We start from the raw sequence: 14,794 nt of genomic DNA, 5'->3' as shown, positions 1-14,794 counted from the left end.
TCATATAAAGGACTATGGTTTTTGTTTTAAAAATATGCCACAGTGATTGGCACAGCAAAAAACATGGGTAGACATTGATGAATAAAGGAACCCTCTCTGCACCTACCGAAAAAACACTTTTGCTTTAAGTTTTAAAAAGATGCAAACATTTATGATTAATTCAAATACTTTATCTGACCATAAAGCTGTTTGCTAAGGTATATCTTGCTTGTTTATAAGGGAGAAGGAAAATGTGTCTCCAATACTTTGCATGGCCCAAGTCTCTCATTTTTTGATTTTGTAACAGCAGCCATATGTGCTTTGAAGTCCAGTGTTCCCACTTTGTTACTTGTTGTGGATTATATCCACTTAAACTGATCTGTAAACATTTAATGTCTCAACATTCATTCTTTTCATGCTGGCCTTCTGCAAAACTTCTTGTTCTCAAAATTATACCACATTAAAGAGGGAATATCACAATAAAGAATGCCCAAAAAAGAAATAAAGCTTGTATTTATGAGAAACATGCAAATTTAAAAATAACAAGCAAAAGGTCAAAGACAAACCAAAATACATATGTATGAAACTGAAGGGCTGCCATGAGAAGAACAGTAAATCACATCGTGCTTTTTTAGGAATATGAACCAAATAAATGCCATCATGAAAGACATCTTTATTTGAACTAGAATTGAACTCTAATTTGTAAATACCACTTCTTCATAAAAAGTGACACTTTGAATCTCTCTGTAGCAAAGACTTTTGTTTCTCCTATTCTATTGGGCAGTCAGACAAGAAACCATTTTCCAGTTTGTGACTGGCACTGTCACCTTCTAGTTCTTGAGTCCCCATAAACCAGTAAACCTTGGTTTTGGGAGAGCTATACATAATCAGATCCCTATTAAGAGGGAAAAGCTTTTCATAAAGTAGACTATTTCTGTTAACATTTTTTTTCCCATAAATTGAGAAAGATAAAGGAAGAAATTCAGCATAAAAACACAGAATCCAAAACTGAGTTTGACATAAACAAGCCATAATTTTTAACTCCAACATTTCCAGTTTCTACTGCACATAGCAGCCAAAATGATGTATTTTTTAAAGCATGCAACTGAAAAGCTAGCAATTAAAGCAATGAGTGAAGCATTGGTAGGAAAAGCGAACTGAGCTAAGATGGTTTCTCACAAAAGCAGTGACAGTACACAAAGAGTAAGCAGGAACACTACGCCCTGCCACGGGACATCCTCAGGCTGAGAGTTGCATACAGAACTTCTGTCAGTCTTATACCAAAGCTTCTGCTCTTTTGACACAGTAAACATCATAACAAGGATGGCAATGTTATGGCTTCATTCTACCTCTTCCCAAGTCATATTTTGTTCTTCAGAAGATGCTTATCAAGGTATATTTATCTTCAGTAATACACGATGGCATCTTCTGACTGCTTAGTAACAAATCAGAAGGTATGTTGTATATATTAATGCGCAGGAAAAGAACATTTGGATCAGCAGGCTTGTTGCACATCCCCCCCGTAAGCTTCTTCAAAGACAAAATGCGACTGTTTTCAAAACAAGGATGGAAAAACACACATGAAAGAGTTAAGAACACTTAAGATTTTGAAATGGTAAACAACTAAACTGAACCTTGCCCTAAGTTCTTACTTTAATCTAACAAACCCAGCCAGCCAGCATGTTCCCTACAGAAATAACTGCTGAGTAGCTTCAGGAAATTTGAGTAAGGACATTCTTATCTAACATCATAATTTGTAGGGAAGTTCACCTTAATGCTGCTTCTGCAGTCTTAGTGGAAGGACATTAAAGCGCATGAAGGTTGTTTGTCAGCATGGAAGAAGAATTTATTTTTTGAAGTCACAACACCATTTGGAGTTCACTGTGGGAAAGTTTTTACAGTGTTGCTGCCCTCCAACACCATAACATATACGGTAGATATGTTTATAGTAAGCAGAAAGACTAAGAAACCAAACAAAAGATAATAAAATGGTTTGTACAGAAGTGGTTGAGCTGAACTAGACTGGAAAGACATAAGCAGGCATGAGCCAAGTACACAAAACATATCATGCACTGCTGCTGCAGCCATCCAAGAATTCTGTGCCTGCATCTGCTTTAACCCTGTGTTATACAGAATTCCTCCAAGCAAGTAGAATGTATTTCAGGCCAATGACCGCAGAATTCCTTTGACCTTGGTACTCTTAAACCTTTATTATGCCATAACATTTCCCAGGATAGATTCTTTTGGACAAGAGCTGAGTGCTCAAGTACTACAGACTGAAGAACTCACACCACTTCTAGAAAAGCTGAAGAGTTATCTCCTGTCCTGAATGAATTTCAATAAGGTAAATTGACATCCTCCCTGATTAAAAACCCCTCTGCTACTTCCCCAGGGTACCAGAAGTATCAGGAAAAGAAAAACAGGTTGGTCAGATAAGAATACACAAGGGTTTAACTCATCCTTACTCCTAGACATGACTTAAATTTTATATACAAAAACTGTGTTTATCTGCAACCTAAAAGTTTAAAAGAAAAATAAAGTAAAAGTTTCTAAGGCAAGGAGCTGCCTTACCCAACCAGCTTCTGCCCCTGACATCACATATATTTTACAATATTTAATTATTTCTTGAACATAACTAAAGGGAAAGTAGGGATGTCCCACTCACGATGTACACTGAATTTCCAACAAAATGCAGAAGCTTATTGATAGCTGTTAATAAAAGATAGCTGAGGAATTTTTAAATATATTCTAAAATATCTAAACAGTGACAAAGAGCTCAAAGTAACAAAATAGCCAAAGATTACTTGAATTTGTCTAAACTCCCAGCTCTGAAACTTCCCCTTCAAACAAGAATACAAAAGGATTTTTTCTTTTCTACATTGCAAATGAAACTTCAAGGCATTAACACTTCATAAAGCGCAGTCCCGCATCAGTTTAGATAAGAGTCAATAAGGGCTAAGAAAAACACATTATAAAAATGTATTTAAAATTAGTTAATATTAGCATTCCGTGTATGAAAAGCAAACTTATCACAATCAAAAAAAAATTTTTTTAGACATTTAACCAATCATGCCCAGCATATAAAGAACTTGAACAATAAAATGTTTGATAGAGATAATCAGAAATGCTGCAAGGCAAACAAAAAAACAATCTTTTATTACTCATGAGAAGCAACAATACTAGCAAAGTGATGTGAGAGTCTGACTTTTTGCATAGAAAAGGTTATTACTAATAATAACAAATATATCCAAAATATAGCTTGTTTAGCTTTGACTTCTGCTTGGTGCAGAAAAGATAAGATTACTTTAAATATCCACTGGAGGCCATGATCCATAGCAGGGAAACACTGTTCAACTCCAACCACTTAGAGGCCTCTCTTTTATGACCTCAAATCCTTCTTGTCGTAACCCCCAAACAAGTCCTACCACGTGATCAAAATCTCACACTAGCAACCGCTTCAAGTCTCTTCTCACTGATGGTAATTAAACAACTGATTTGTGTGTCATTGTAGCCAATTTGTTATCCAAGAGACTTTCTATATCAGTGGAATATTACTGTAGTTTTATAACCCTCTATTATTAACCCAGTATGACTGCAACTTGAAATGTCAACTAGAAAAAGACAAAAAAAATAGAAGAGACAAGCAAGAAAGAAGATTAACACTAATAACAAAGTTCTTGATATCAGGGATTCTTTGTCAGCCTCAACTGGAACAATTTGTAAGAGTCCATGAGCAAGTACCCCCTTACAACAGCTTTAAGAACTCAAGGTATTGTAACAATCATATAATCCAGGTATTTATGTAACCTGAATATTCAAAATCTGCAAGCGACTGTTGGTACATTTGTTTCAGCCACCTGAAGAGCGATTTCATGAACTGAAGCTAACTACTCTTGAAAAGCTTTTGAAAATCAGCTCTCCTCACTTAAAAAAAAAAAAAAAAAAAATCCCTGAAGGATACATTCTTCTTTAAGCTGAGGACTGCTACAAATCAATCTTATATTACTCTATAAAATGGAAGGAGCTCTGAGGAGCAATAACAAACCCCCAGACTAATCTTTTCATTAATCTACACCCTCAGTTTGGAGAAAGCAGTCAAGCAGCTCCTGGATTGCCTCAAGGTCAAGACTTTCTTCTCTCTCAGAAGAGAAACAAGCATGCAATTTACATTTAGAATGCTAAAATTCACAAAAACAGCAGGAGAAACACTGAGTAGGACACAAAAAGAGTTAACACTCTCTCTTATCATTTATGTTTCTTCTGAAGAGAACTCAGCCATTCTTGCAAAACACTGGGTGTTACAACCAAGACTATAAAATTCTGTCATATCGCTTTGGGCTGACAATAGTGTAAAGAATTAGGATTATCTGGTCACCTATTAATAATACATCAACAAACTCTTCTTTATATTAGCATAAATTCAAAGTAATGTTATCAAGTTCTCTAGAAATAGCCTGCGTTTCTACTGGAATAAGATACTCAGTTTTGACCAGCAGATAATTTTTTCTTATGAATAATTATATTAAAGACAATAAAATTATTATTGTTTAAAAATAAGACATTTGAACATTTTCCTTTTAGTACAACATGTACTCATAATTAGCCTTTCCAAGCTTTACCACTTTATTTCTAAAAGACTGATTCTTGCATAAATTTTTGTTGACTAAATTCAAAGATGTACACTACATGAATAAGGAGTTTTCATTTCAAGTCCATAAATAAGTATTACACTGTGTTTTTTTTACCCCAAGGTTCCAACTACTGAGACGCGCATCAAGGTCACTGTCATCCAAAGAAATAGTTTTCTTATGATGATGGTCCTGGAACATAAAAAGTCAAATAAAACATCAGAGGAGTTGACAGAGACATAATGTTAAAAAAAACCCTGTTATATTTGGCAATACCTACAAAGCTCTTCCTAACTGTGTCATGGTACCTGTGATAGCTTTAATCTAAATAGCTTAGTTACCAGCAGCATACTGTACTAAAAGATGGCGTCAACACAGACAATTTTCCAAGCCTGGGGATAACAGTGCAGTAGACATTAAGCACACTACACTAAACATAGGTCAACCTTTACAATGATTTGAGAATAGCCTATAAGAAGTTATTTTCCCATATACTCGCAGAGGGTAGGTTTTTATTTTAGTCCTTTGTGTCACTCCTTCCTTAATATCTGCATCTGTACACAGGGATTGTGACTCACGCAATTAGAAACAACAGATCCATGGGGATACATAAAAACGATTCACTGAAACTACAGTAGGCTTTATTAGAAAAAGGAGAAGCATCTTACAGGCAGAGGTGCTGCTAGGTCATCTTCATCAGTCCGGAGAAGAGGACTCGTAGACTGGGATCTCAATGTTGGCTTCCCATCATACTTCAGTCTCTCTCTATTATTACAATAAGAGTAAGCAGAAAGAAAAGAATTCATTTTCAACAACTTGTGTCACACAACAGATTTTACTCTTCAACTAATATCTTTTTAAAAGAAAAGATCATTGTCAAGATATAAAGGTCAAAAATAGTATAACAAAAAAGGAATTTTTTATTATTAAATACACTTTAAAAAGGAGAATAAAAGTCTTAAACAGTACATCAAAGTGAGAACTAACATGATGTATATCATAGTATATTAAGAAGTGCTCTTTGCATTTCTCACTTACTACATGACCTAATGTCTCCCAATAGATTTTAGAATAAATCATAGAATTATAGAATGGTTTGGGTTGGAAGGGACCTTTAAGTTCCAACCCTCCTGCTACAGGGAGGGACTCTTCCCTGTAGACCAGGTTGCTATTCCTAAACATATCAGACACAATAGGATGAAGACTGACAACTCTGAGAAGAAAATGGAATGATGGTGCTGGTTGGCTACCCATAGGGGAGACTGGTTCAGGAAGTACCAAAAATGTTATGTTAGGTCAAGGTATACCTTTACATAACACACAGACCTGAAGACAAGGGCAAGAATTACACACACAGCTCAATAGAAAAGCAGTGACTTGAAAGGCCAAGGTGGAGTCAACATGTCAAAGAGATAAATCAAAGACTGTAGTAGCTGCATTTTACTTCAGTTCTGTTTCATGGACTGCAGCAGTATATACACAGGGTATGGTAAGGAAAGCACAGCAGGACAATGCAAGTACAGAAGGAAAACGTTCTATCCAGTAGTGAATAGAAGAGGACAAGGATTTTTTTGGAAAAGTTTTTTGTATGAATCAAATGAAGAAAAGCTGAATTAAAAATAGGAGATATACATACACAACTGTCACTCTCAAACGTGGACACCAAACCTTTCTCAATTATAGAACAGTGAAAGAAAATAACAGCAGCATAGAACAAAGTAAAACAAAAAGAAAATGAGCTTATTAGATAGGATACAGCAAAAGATCCAAAACAGTAGCAAGACATCTTCCAGTATATCCTCCAGTGTCAAATCCACATGCATTAAAATAATTAAAAACTCCTGTTAGTAAATCCACCTTCCTATGACTAGCTATATAGTATTAAAACCAAGTCAGACCATTAAAATATCCTTCATTCTTTCCATCTGGTAGAAAGTTAAACTGTAAGTTATGCCAAAAGACACTGAGATAAATTAAGTGTTTATGAAGAAAAAGACAACTGCTGTATGTATAATATAAATGAGTCACTTCTAGGAAGACATGCACAGACTAACTTTTCAAGAAGCACAGCACCCCAGCTTTCATCAAAACAGCAGGAAACAGTGAAATACAACAACTGGAAGCATACCTTCCCTTCTAGCAACAATCAATATTAACAACATACATGGATGCAAAATAACTACTACAAAGCAGTACATTAGATGAGTTTAGATAAGGAAAGTCTTAGAGGTTAAAAAAAACAGAAGAGAGATAATAATACATTGACTGCTTCCAGCATTCCAAGTCATTCATATCTTACCAAGACTTCATTTTACACAAAGTTATCTTTCAATGAAAGGAGACAGATCTTTACCTACCAGTAAGTATGGGCTTTTAACAATGGACTTTTCTGAACAGCATTCAGGTTGCCTAACAATTAAATGAAGTTCAAATTGTTTAAAATAAGAAAGAACTGAATTTATGCTCCTATTATTGTGAGATTAGGGCCTAATAAATATCTAAACCAACCAACAAGTTACCTGTAATATTTTTAAACAGGAAAAAGTATTAAAGGAAGTCTAACTATACTCTTAGTTCTGTATTTGTTGTTGTGAAAAAGAAACCACTTTACATGATCCTATAAACAAAAACTAAGGATGGTCTGCAGCTTTGCTCATATCAAACATCAGCTGCTCACTTCACACCCTTTTCTATCCTCCTGCTATCAAGTCAGGTTCCAGCAATTACAGGATGTTATTTAAGAATTGCTTTTTCTCCTCCCACAGCAGGCAGGTGCAGAACTGTCAGCCCTGACACCAGCCCCATGACTCCTGCTTCAACCACAACCATGAACTAGCATGGAAGAAGGAAGCAATTTGCTGCTAATAAAGGAGATTCATAAATTTCCTACTAGGAAGAAAACAAGGGCAACTCACTGGTTCTTCCTGGTACAGCATCAGCCACACTTTATCTGCAATAATATTTCTCAGGCATAATCTGTAACACTATAAACATACAATAGAATTTTCCTACAAAGCCAGGAAGGTCAGATGTTTGTCCAAACTATACATTATTCTGAAACTTGAAAGAATAATTTTTAGCGAAGATGCACCTTTCTAGCACCAGCTTGTTTGATCTTACATCCTAGTTTCCACGTAAGCTTTACCTACATGATTCTTATTTAGCCAGATAAACAGCTTCTGATATGGAAAAGCCAAAGCCTTCCTACGCAGCAGCACGCAGCTCACAAGATAAAAATAACTACAAACAAAACTTCTAAAGGAAGCAGACAAATGGAGAAGAGAGAATCTTCAATAAACAAACACCAAAAAGATTACTCAAGCACTGACATATCTGTTTTGCCTTGAGAAAATGTTTTAGTCTATCTGCAAGAATTAAGTCATGGTTGGAACACAGCATTTCCATCATACTAACCACGTCACGTACCTATGGATGCAGCTCTCCTAACACGCATCCTCGAGCAGACAGACGTGTAACGTGACACGATCGCCATCTGCTGGCTCTCTTTGAGAGCTGCAGAGTTCAGAAATTTCAATGCCTTTACTGCACTGACAGCATGTTCTAAACAGCAAATGCAAAGAAAAACTTGATCTTTACATCAGTCATAGCTAATATGTTAAAATAGACACACGTAAATAGGTTTCCTCAAAAGGGGACAAGTGTAAGCTGCCTCAAAACCTATCTAAACAATACCCCAGCCATCACTACAAGTAAGGAATTCTAAGCAATAAGGTTTTTTTTTTTTTTTTTTTTTTTTTTTTTGCCATAAGTATGGCATCATACCAATATGATGGATGGGGTATTAGAAACAATAAAACTTTAGCAGCACAACTCTTCCACCACGAGGCCCAGAGCAATGCCCTTTCCTCCACTGCCAGCCCTTAAATGAGGGATGGGAAGGGGTGGATCCTGGCTCCAGCCCTTCTAATCACTCAGGTTCATTGCTTGCACCTGAGCTCCCCTGGGTTGGCCCTGCCTTCCCACCAGGTGCTCCATCACTGCTTCAGGCTGTGACTCAGCATTTCCGCTACACACATTTAGTTAAGGTCTCAAAGAGCATGTCTGAAGCACAACATATTCCTTGTTTCCATAAGGCTAAGCCTAATTGCTTTAATATTTAGCCAGCTTGTCCCAAAGGTTCTTTTTATTAGGAAGCCAGCAATAGTAACATGGTAACGCAGCTGGCTACTTCAGTGACTAACAGCTTTTTTTCTCACCCAGAACCACCTGTGCGCTCGGGGGATGTACCCTAAGACCCCTTAGTATCAACAACGTAGCACTTGGAAGACTGAGAGGAATCACCTTTAAGAGCAACTTTTAATATGATTGTTACAATTGCACACCATTAAGGGATACATAGGAGCAAAAGTTTCAAGATACTCAATATCAAGGTGGCATGACCTGCAATAGTGCCTGTTATCTGCATAAATCACAGCTGAGCCATTTAAAAATTCAAGACCTGGCAGTACAGTAGAAAGAATTTGAAAGACAGCACAAACATCAGCGTGCCTAAAAAATTAATAGCTAATGATAATGACTTACATTTTTCATAAGTGTACACATCAAAAAGCCAACAGGAAACCAAGACTTAATAATCTGATGTATTTCATCCCTTTAGCTACTTTGTAAATCAGATGGGAAAGGAAGAGCTCTATATCCAAATAATAGGAAATAAACATGCAGTTTAAGCTTGCTGGTACCTGCAAATCCACAGTGGATTGCAAAAACAAGATGCAGCTACAGATACTCCGAATTCTGATGTACAGCTGCACACAACCTATACTGAAACTTTGTTACCCTCTGTGCAAACATGCAGCATCTAGGCACAGAGCACCAGCTGCCAAAGCCTATGTGTTTGTAGTACACAGCATAATCAAAACATTTTGAATGTTTGTAACATTTAAACTTAACAGGAAGGGAAAAAGGATAGAACTAGGAGACTTGGAAGAAGACTTACAGGACTAAGGGAAGCAGACATAATGGAGGAATGAGGTAGCAGAAAAGTAGGAAAGTGATCAAGTTAAAAGCTATCCATGATGTTTCTGTACATAAAGTACAAACACTATTTAAGATGAGTCCATGAAGAAGTGTAATAAATCCACATATACAAATTAAAACATACAAAGCTCGCCAGATCAAACGTACATTACATATGAATCAAATATTGAATAAAGCAAACATAAAGGTCTTACTCATATGTAAGTGCTGTTGCTGAAGGTGATTCTTCTTTAGAAGATAAAGTCCACAATTCCTCGTGCCTGGATTCACCTTTTCCTAACTCTCCCATCACCCAGTCAGGTAAGTAGTCTGGGCTACTACTTTGAATTCTTGTTGAATTTGGTTCATCAAAATAAATTAACTGTAATTAAAATAAATGCAAAATCAACACCAGAACATATTTACACAAATACATTCTTTATGCTATTAATATAATTTCTTACACAAATATCTGTCGCATTACAATTATTTTTCAGATGAAAATGAGGTGTGAAAATATTACCTCCCCACACATGGCAATTAGGTACAGCATGCATGTTTCAATGTTTTCCTGTACCTTACTTCCTTCAGCACAGGTAACTTGACTGGTCATGCACCAGTGAAGCTGATGCATGCCTTGTTATATTCAGGTCTTAAGAAAACAAATTACAAGCTTAACACTGCCTATGTGCAATACCATTATCTTTTATTTCAGAGTTTAAACAGCTGGAGTTCATGGCAAAAGCCAGAAAGGAAGGCTACTGAGTCACATCAGTTAAGCACATCACATTCCATGCACGAGAGTAATCTGCTGTTCAAGAAAAATTATACCCTTTCAAAAAGTTAGGCAAACATCATCTTTCTGCTCCTTAATTCCTATTCTTATAAGCCTTAGAATCTGAATTCAGAAGAAGAAACAAGTCTCTCATAAAGGATTTTGTACGTTAGGATATTTCCAACATCAGCTACAAGATATAAAAGTCAGTATCGACCACACACGCCACCACTCCATTCATTCAAATTGTTTTTCATGTTTACTCCAAATCCGGGACTTGCAGACATTTTCAAGAATAAATTTAAGCAATAAAGTTATACTCACCATGTATGAAGGTAATGTTTTCAGCATTCCTGGTTCTGGTTCATGTGTAAAAGGATCTTCGAGCACTCCTCGTTTCAGCATGTGGAGCAAAAGCTTTGCATATGAGTTCCGATTCCTCCTTCCCGCTATCCCTGTACCCGCTCCTGAGGGCTCACACAGTTTTTTAACCCACAGTGCACACCTTTGGCGTTCTGAAAAGATAGACATATGCATAACCACTAAAACCATCAGGGAAAATCAAATACATATCAGCAAGTCCACACAAATAACAGCAACAGGGACCTAGAAAGCAACTAAGCCTTACAAAACCCCCACAGAACAACGCCTTGAAACATCAGACATCAAGCATCTAGTTTGGTTGGTAAAGCAATACACATACACCTAATAATTAGCAGTAAGGCAGAATACTGTTATTAGTGTTTCTCCACGCACGAGTTTTACCGTATTTACCTGACCTATGCTGCAGCTTTAGGACGTGGGGCTTCACATCCACAACGCAGCGATCAAATTCGGCATCCAGCTCTTTCCATGTTTCCTCTTCACCATTCATTTTGATAGATACCACAGCACAACCTGTACGATCACCCGCATTGAAACGGACAAGGTTAAACACCACCCTACATCCATCTCTACACATCCCAGGCCAAACCATGGCGTGCTTTAAAACGGTGTGACAAATAAAACTAAATATTTCATTGAATTCATACAAAAATAAGTGGATTTTTATTTCCAAACAACAAATGTTCCATTAAGTTTTTGATGAGGACGTGCTTGCTTAGGTTTGGAACTCGCCAGCCACACAAAAAGGCATTCAATTACACACAATTTGTATAAAACAGCACCTACATGGGTTTGCGCAATAGCTGCGTTCATAACAGTTTCCCCCCCCCCTATAATTAGCATTTATTATTATTATTTTAAATCAAAGAACCAGGCAAAAAGCACCAAGGAGGCTTCAAAGCGGCGCAGCTAGCGAAGGCTGTCAGGACGTTTACAGACACAGCACTGCAGGCGGGAAGCAGCTCCGTCCCCACAGCACTGCCATGGTCAGCAGCGCTGCCACGGTCCCGGCCACGCCTCGGGCGCAGCGCGCGGCTCAGGGCACAGCTCTCCCCGTGCCCGACGTCCGTGCACGCCCCGCCGGAGCACACAGCGCCCGCCGAGGCCCACTGGGACAGCACCGTAGGTAAGAGCCCATTTCCCCGTTCCCCTTCCTCCGCGCGTTCACGAGCGCCGCACTGAAGCAGCACCCGGCTGTGGGCGCGCTGCCCCGCGGCTATCCGTAGGGATTACCGCTCCCTAACTGCGCTCCCGCCTCGCCGCGCCGCTGAACTCGGCGGGATTTCCCATTCGCTGCCGCCAGCAGCACCCACCCCCCGGGCGGCCCTCCCGCCGCCGCGCCGCCCGTACCTCGCAGGCCGCGGCTCAGGCCGCGCTCTGAGGGGGCCTCGCGCTGGCCGGGCCGGGCCGGCGGCTCCCGCTCCCCCTCGGCGGGGAAAGGCCCGCGTGGAGCCGGCCCGGCCGAGCGGCCAACGGTTCAAACCGACCCCACCCCCGCTCCCGGCGGCCTCCGCTGACAGCACGGCCCGGAGCTTCCGTTTCCGCGGGCCGCGCTGTGCGGCGGAATGGCCGGGCGGGTCGGGTCGGGCCTGGCCGGGGTTCGGTTCGTGTCGCGCGGGCACGAACTGTGGTGGTGCTGCTCCGGAAGAGCTCCGACAGCGTTGGGTAGCGCGCCTGAATTTGATGTGGATACTTCTGCTTGTGTGGCACGTGCTGTAGAAAATGAAGTCCCGGGTTTAGGAGTGCAAAGGTGTAAACTGAAGGTGGTCCTGCTGTGCTGCCGAATTACTGTCAGTGCATGCAGTGACGGATAGCAGCCTGACAGCCTGCAGCTGGCAGCATTGCCACAGGCCGAGGTGCAGCTCCGGGCAGTCTCACACGTGGGTCTCATGGCAGTGAAGGAGCTCTGTGGGAAGCTGGCGTGTCACTAACAAGTGGTGCAGTCACTGCTATGCCCTGCGCTCCTCCACCCAACAATGCATCATTTGTACACACGTAGAATATCGTGAGTTGGAAGGGACACAAAAGGATCACCAAGTCCAGCTGCTGGTTCCTCACAGGACACCCCAAAAATCCAGCTCTTTCTGAGCATGTTGTCCAGACACTTCTTGAGCTCCAGCAGCTCGATGCCACGACTGCTGCCAGAGCAGCCTGTACTATGCCCGCCGCCCTCTGCTGAAGAACCTTTTCCAGTTATCCAGCCTGGCCTTCCCCTGCCACAGCTTCACCACTCCGTCATGTTCTATTGCTGTTATCAAAGCAAAGATCAGCACTGCCCCTGCGCTCCCCTTTGTGAGGGAGCTGAAGATCGAAATGAGGCCTCCCCTCAGTTTCCTCTTCTCTAGGCTGAACAGTATATCTATGCATACTGCTGTGAACACACATTAAAAACATCAAGAGGGCCCAGCAGAAGCTGAGGTGGCACCCATGGAGAAGCAGGAGACGCCAGGCATTCCGTGAGGTCCCCCAGGAACCTTGCACAGGGGACGTGCCAGGTGCCTCAGCGCTGTGCTGCAGCCTGCATCCTAAAAGCAAGGACTTTAAAGAAGTGGAAGGTAATTCTTGGGTGTATTGCATTCTTTATTTTAATTGCTGCTAGCTGGATACCAGCTGGAATTATTTTTAGCTGTTACTGTTTGGACCATGTCTTCATTATGATTAAGAACTGAAAATAGATAGATTTTTCCAACACAGTAAGACTACCAGGAGACTGACTTGCTCTGATAGCTGAACTGCTGAAATTTCCGCCTCTGAATCATCACCTACAATGCCCAGATTTGTCATGGGAATTTTGTAATCATAATGAAACTGATCTGCTCAAGTCAGTCCAACACAGAGGAGAGAGTCTGGTTACTGAGCAGGCTATGGGAAGTTTGATGGGTGTCACAACACATCTCTTTCCAGGTAGGCTTTTCAAGGGCAGTATATTGGCTGGGTTACATGGTGAGGCTTGCATTTCTCTTCACTACCACAGGCCCTTTTTTCTGTTGTTTTAATCTGATATTTGAAAAGGGGATTTTTAAGCCAACTCTTTTGTATGCTGTTCGTTGGTACGTATCCAAGGATTGCCTTCAGAGATGAATACCTCTCTGTCATGCTAATCACAAAACTCTTCTCTTTAAAAAACAAAATTTGCTCTTATCTTTGCTGGTGAAAAAGAATGTGAGTCAGGGCAGAACCAGTGAAATGAACCAGTTCTCCAAGAGAAACTGAGGGAATAGAACCAGTTTCTGGGTCTGCTTACCGATGCAAGCAGACAGAGAGTTTGAAGACTATTGAATTTATGTGACAATTGCTTAACTCCAGTGCAAAAAGAAGGAAAAACATAATGTTCGGGCAAAGATGGTGGCTTTGACTTCATCCAAAGCTGCATCTGGACACGATGCATAGCCTCCAAAGGAAAGCTCCAGATATACAGTTATAGAACACTTAAACATCGCAGCCAGAATACAGAACTAATTCCCAATTTGAATTGTAAAAATATGTTCATTTAAGTGAAACACGTGGTACTTTTATGTACCGCATTCTCTTATCTCTCTAACTGTCTCAGCAGGTTGCCACAAGTAACACGAGCACAGCTTACGGCATTCTTTCAAACATCTAAAAAATAAAATGACAGGTTTCACTCACTCATACAGCCTTTGGAACACCTCTAGTTGCAATACATTATTTTTCAGACCTTCTAAGCAAACCTTTCATGTCTGAAAAGTTGTGATTCACAAACACTTCACTACTTCAAAGGCTTATCAGGTCATAGATTTCCTCCCCCCCACCTCCCACCCCCATCCTTCTTCCTTTAGGAGACTAGATAATAAATTCAGCATGCGAACATTGACTCCTAAGGGTGATTCTTTCAAGTAGTCAAATACTGCTTATCCAGCTAGGAAGCGGGGCCAGCTGACGTGATGGTTGTCATCCTGCTGTAACTGGGAAAGCTTGTTAACATTGCTTAGAAAAATCTGAATGTTCCTGGAGCAACAGTTTTTGTGCAAAATACAAATCATTTCAGGGAAAACTTTATTTATTCCAGCTTCATAGTGTTTAACTCTGA

At 40.0% G+C, this 14,794-nt stretch overlaps 2 protein-coding genes across 11 annotated transcripts in view; one reads left to right on the top strand and one right to left on the bottom strand.

Annotated features, from left to right (window-relative positions):
• The window catches only part of CEP112 (centrosomal protein 112), a 139,941-nt gene extending 127,696 nt beyond the window's left edge, over nucleotides 1-12,245 (bottom strand). For 3 of the 5 annotated variants that reach the window (XR_005840589.2, NM_001282178.2, XM_040649448.2), the window contains exons 1-6: nucleotides 12,094-12,245; nucleotides 11,134-11,256; nucleotides 10,684-10,874; nucleotides 9,800-9,966; nucleotides 5,276-5,372; nucleotides 4,725-4,799 (exon numbers count right to left, since the gene is read on the bottom strand). Coding sequence is in view for 4 of the 5 variants with exons in the window: in NM_001282178.2 (NP_001269107.1) it covers nucleotides 4,725-4,799; nucleotides 5,276-5,372; nucleotides 9,800-9,966; nucleotides 10,684-10,874; nucleotides 11,134-11,233 (630 nt within the window). In the remaining variant the exon portion in view is untranslated. Of the gene's footprint in view, nucleotides 1-4,724; nucleotides 4,800-5,275; nucleotides 5,373-9,799; nucleotides 9,967-10,107; nucleotides 10,213-10,683; nucleotides 10,875-11,133; nucleotides 11,257-12,093 lie in introns of those variants that run through there. The other 2 variants (XM_015279867.4, XM_046901964.1) reach the window with 2 other exon arrangements.
• PRKCA (protein kinase C alpha) overlaps nucleotides 11,688-14,794 on the top strand; it is a 139,078-nt gene continuing 135,971 nt past the window's right edge. For 4 of the 6 annotated variants that reach the window (XM_040649503.2, XM_025141605.3, XM_046902039.1 and 1 more), the window contains exon 1: nucleotides 11,688-11,869. The gene's annotated coding sequence lies outside the window, so the exon portion shown is untranslated. Of the gene's footprint in view, nucleotides 11,870-12,098; nucleotides 13,299-14,794 lie in introns of those variants that run through there. The other 2 variants (XM_046902042.1, XM_046902040.1) reach the window with 1 other exon arrangement.

This window comes from Gallus gallus, chromosome 18 (assembly GCF_016699485.2).
Source record: "Gallus gallus isolate bGalGal1 chromosome 18, bGalGal1.mat.broiler.GRCg7b, whole genome shotgun sequence".
Classification (NCBI taxonomy): domain Eukaryota; kingdom Metazoa; phylum Chordata; class Aves; order Galliformes; family Phasianidae; genus Gallus; species Gallus gallus.
This window is presented reverse-complemented; position numbering and strand designations above follow the sequence as displayed.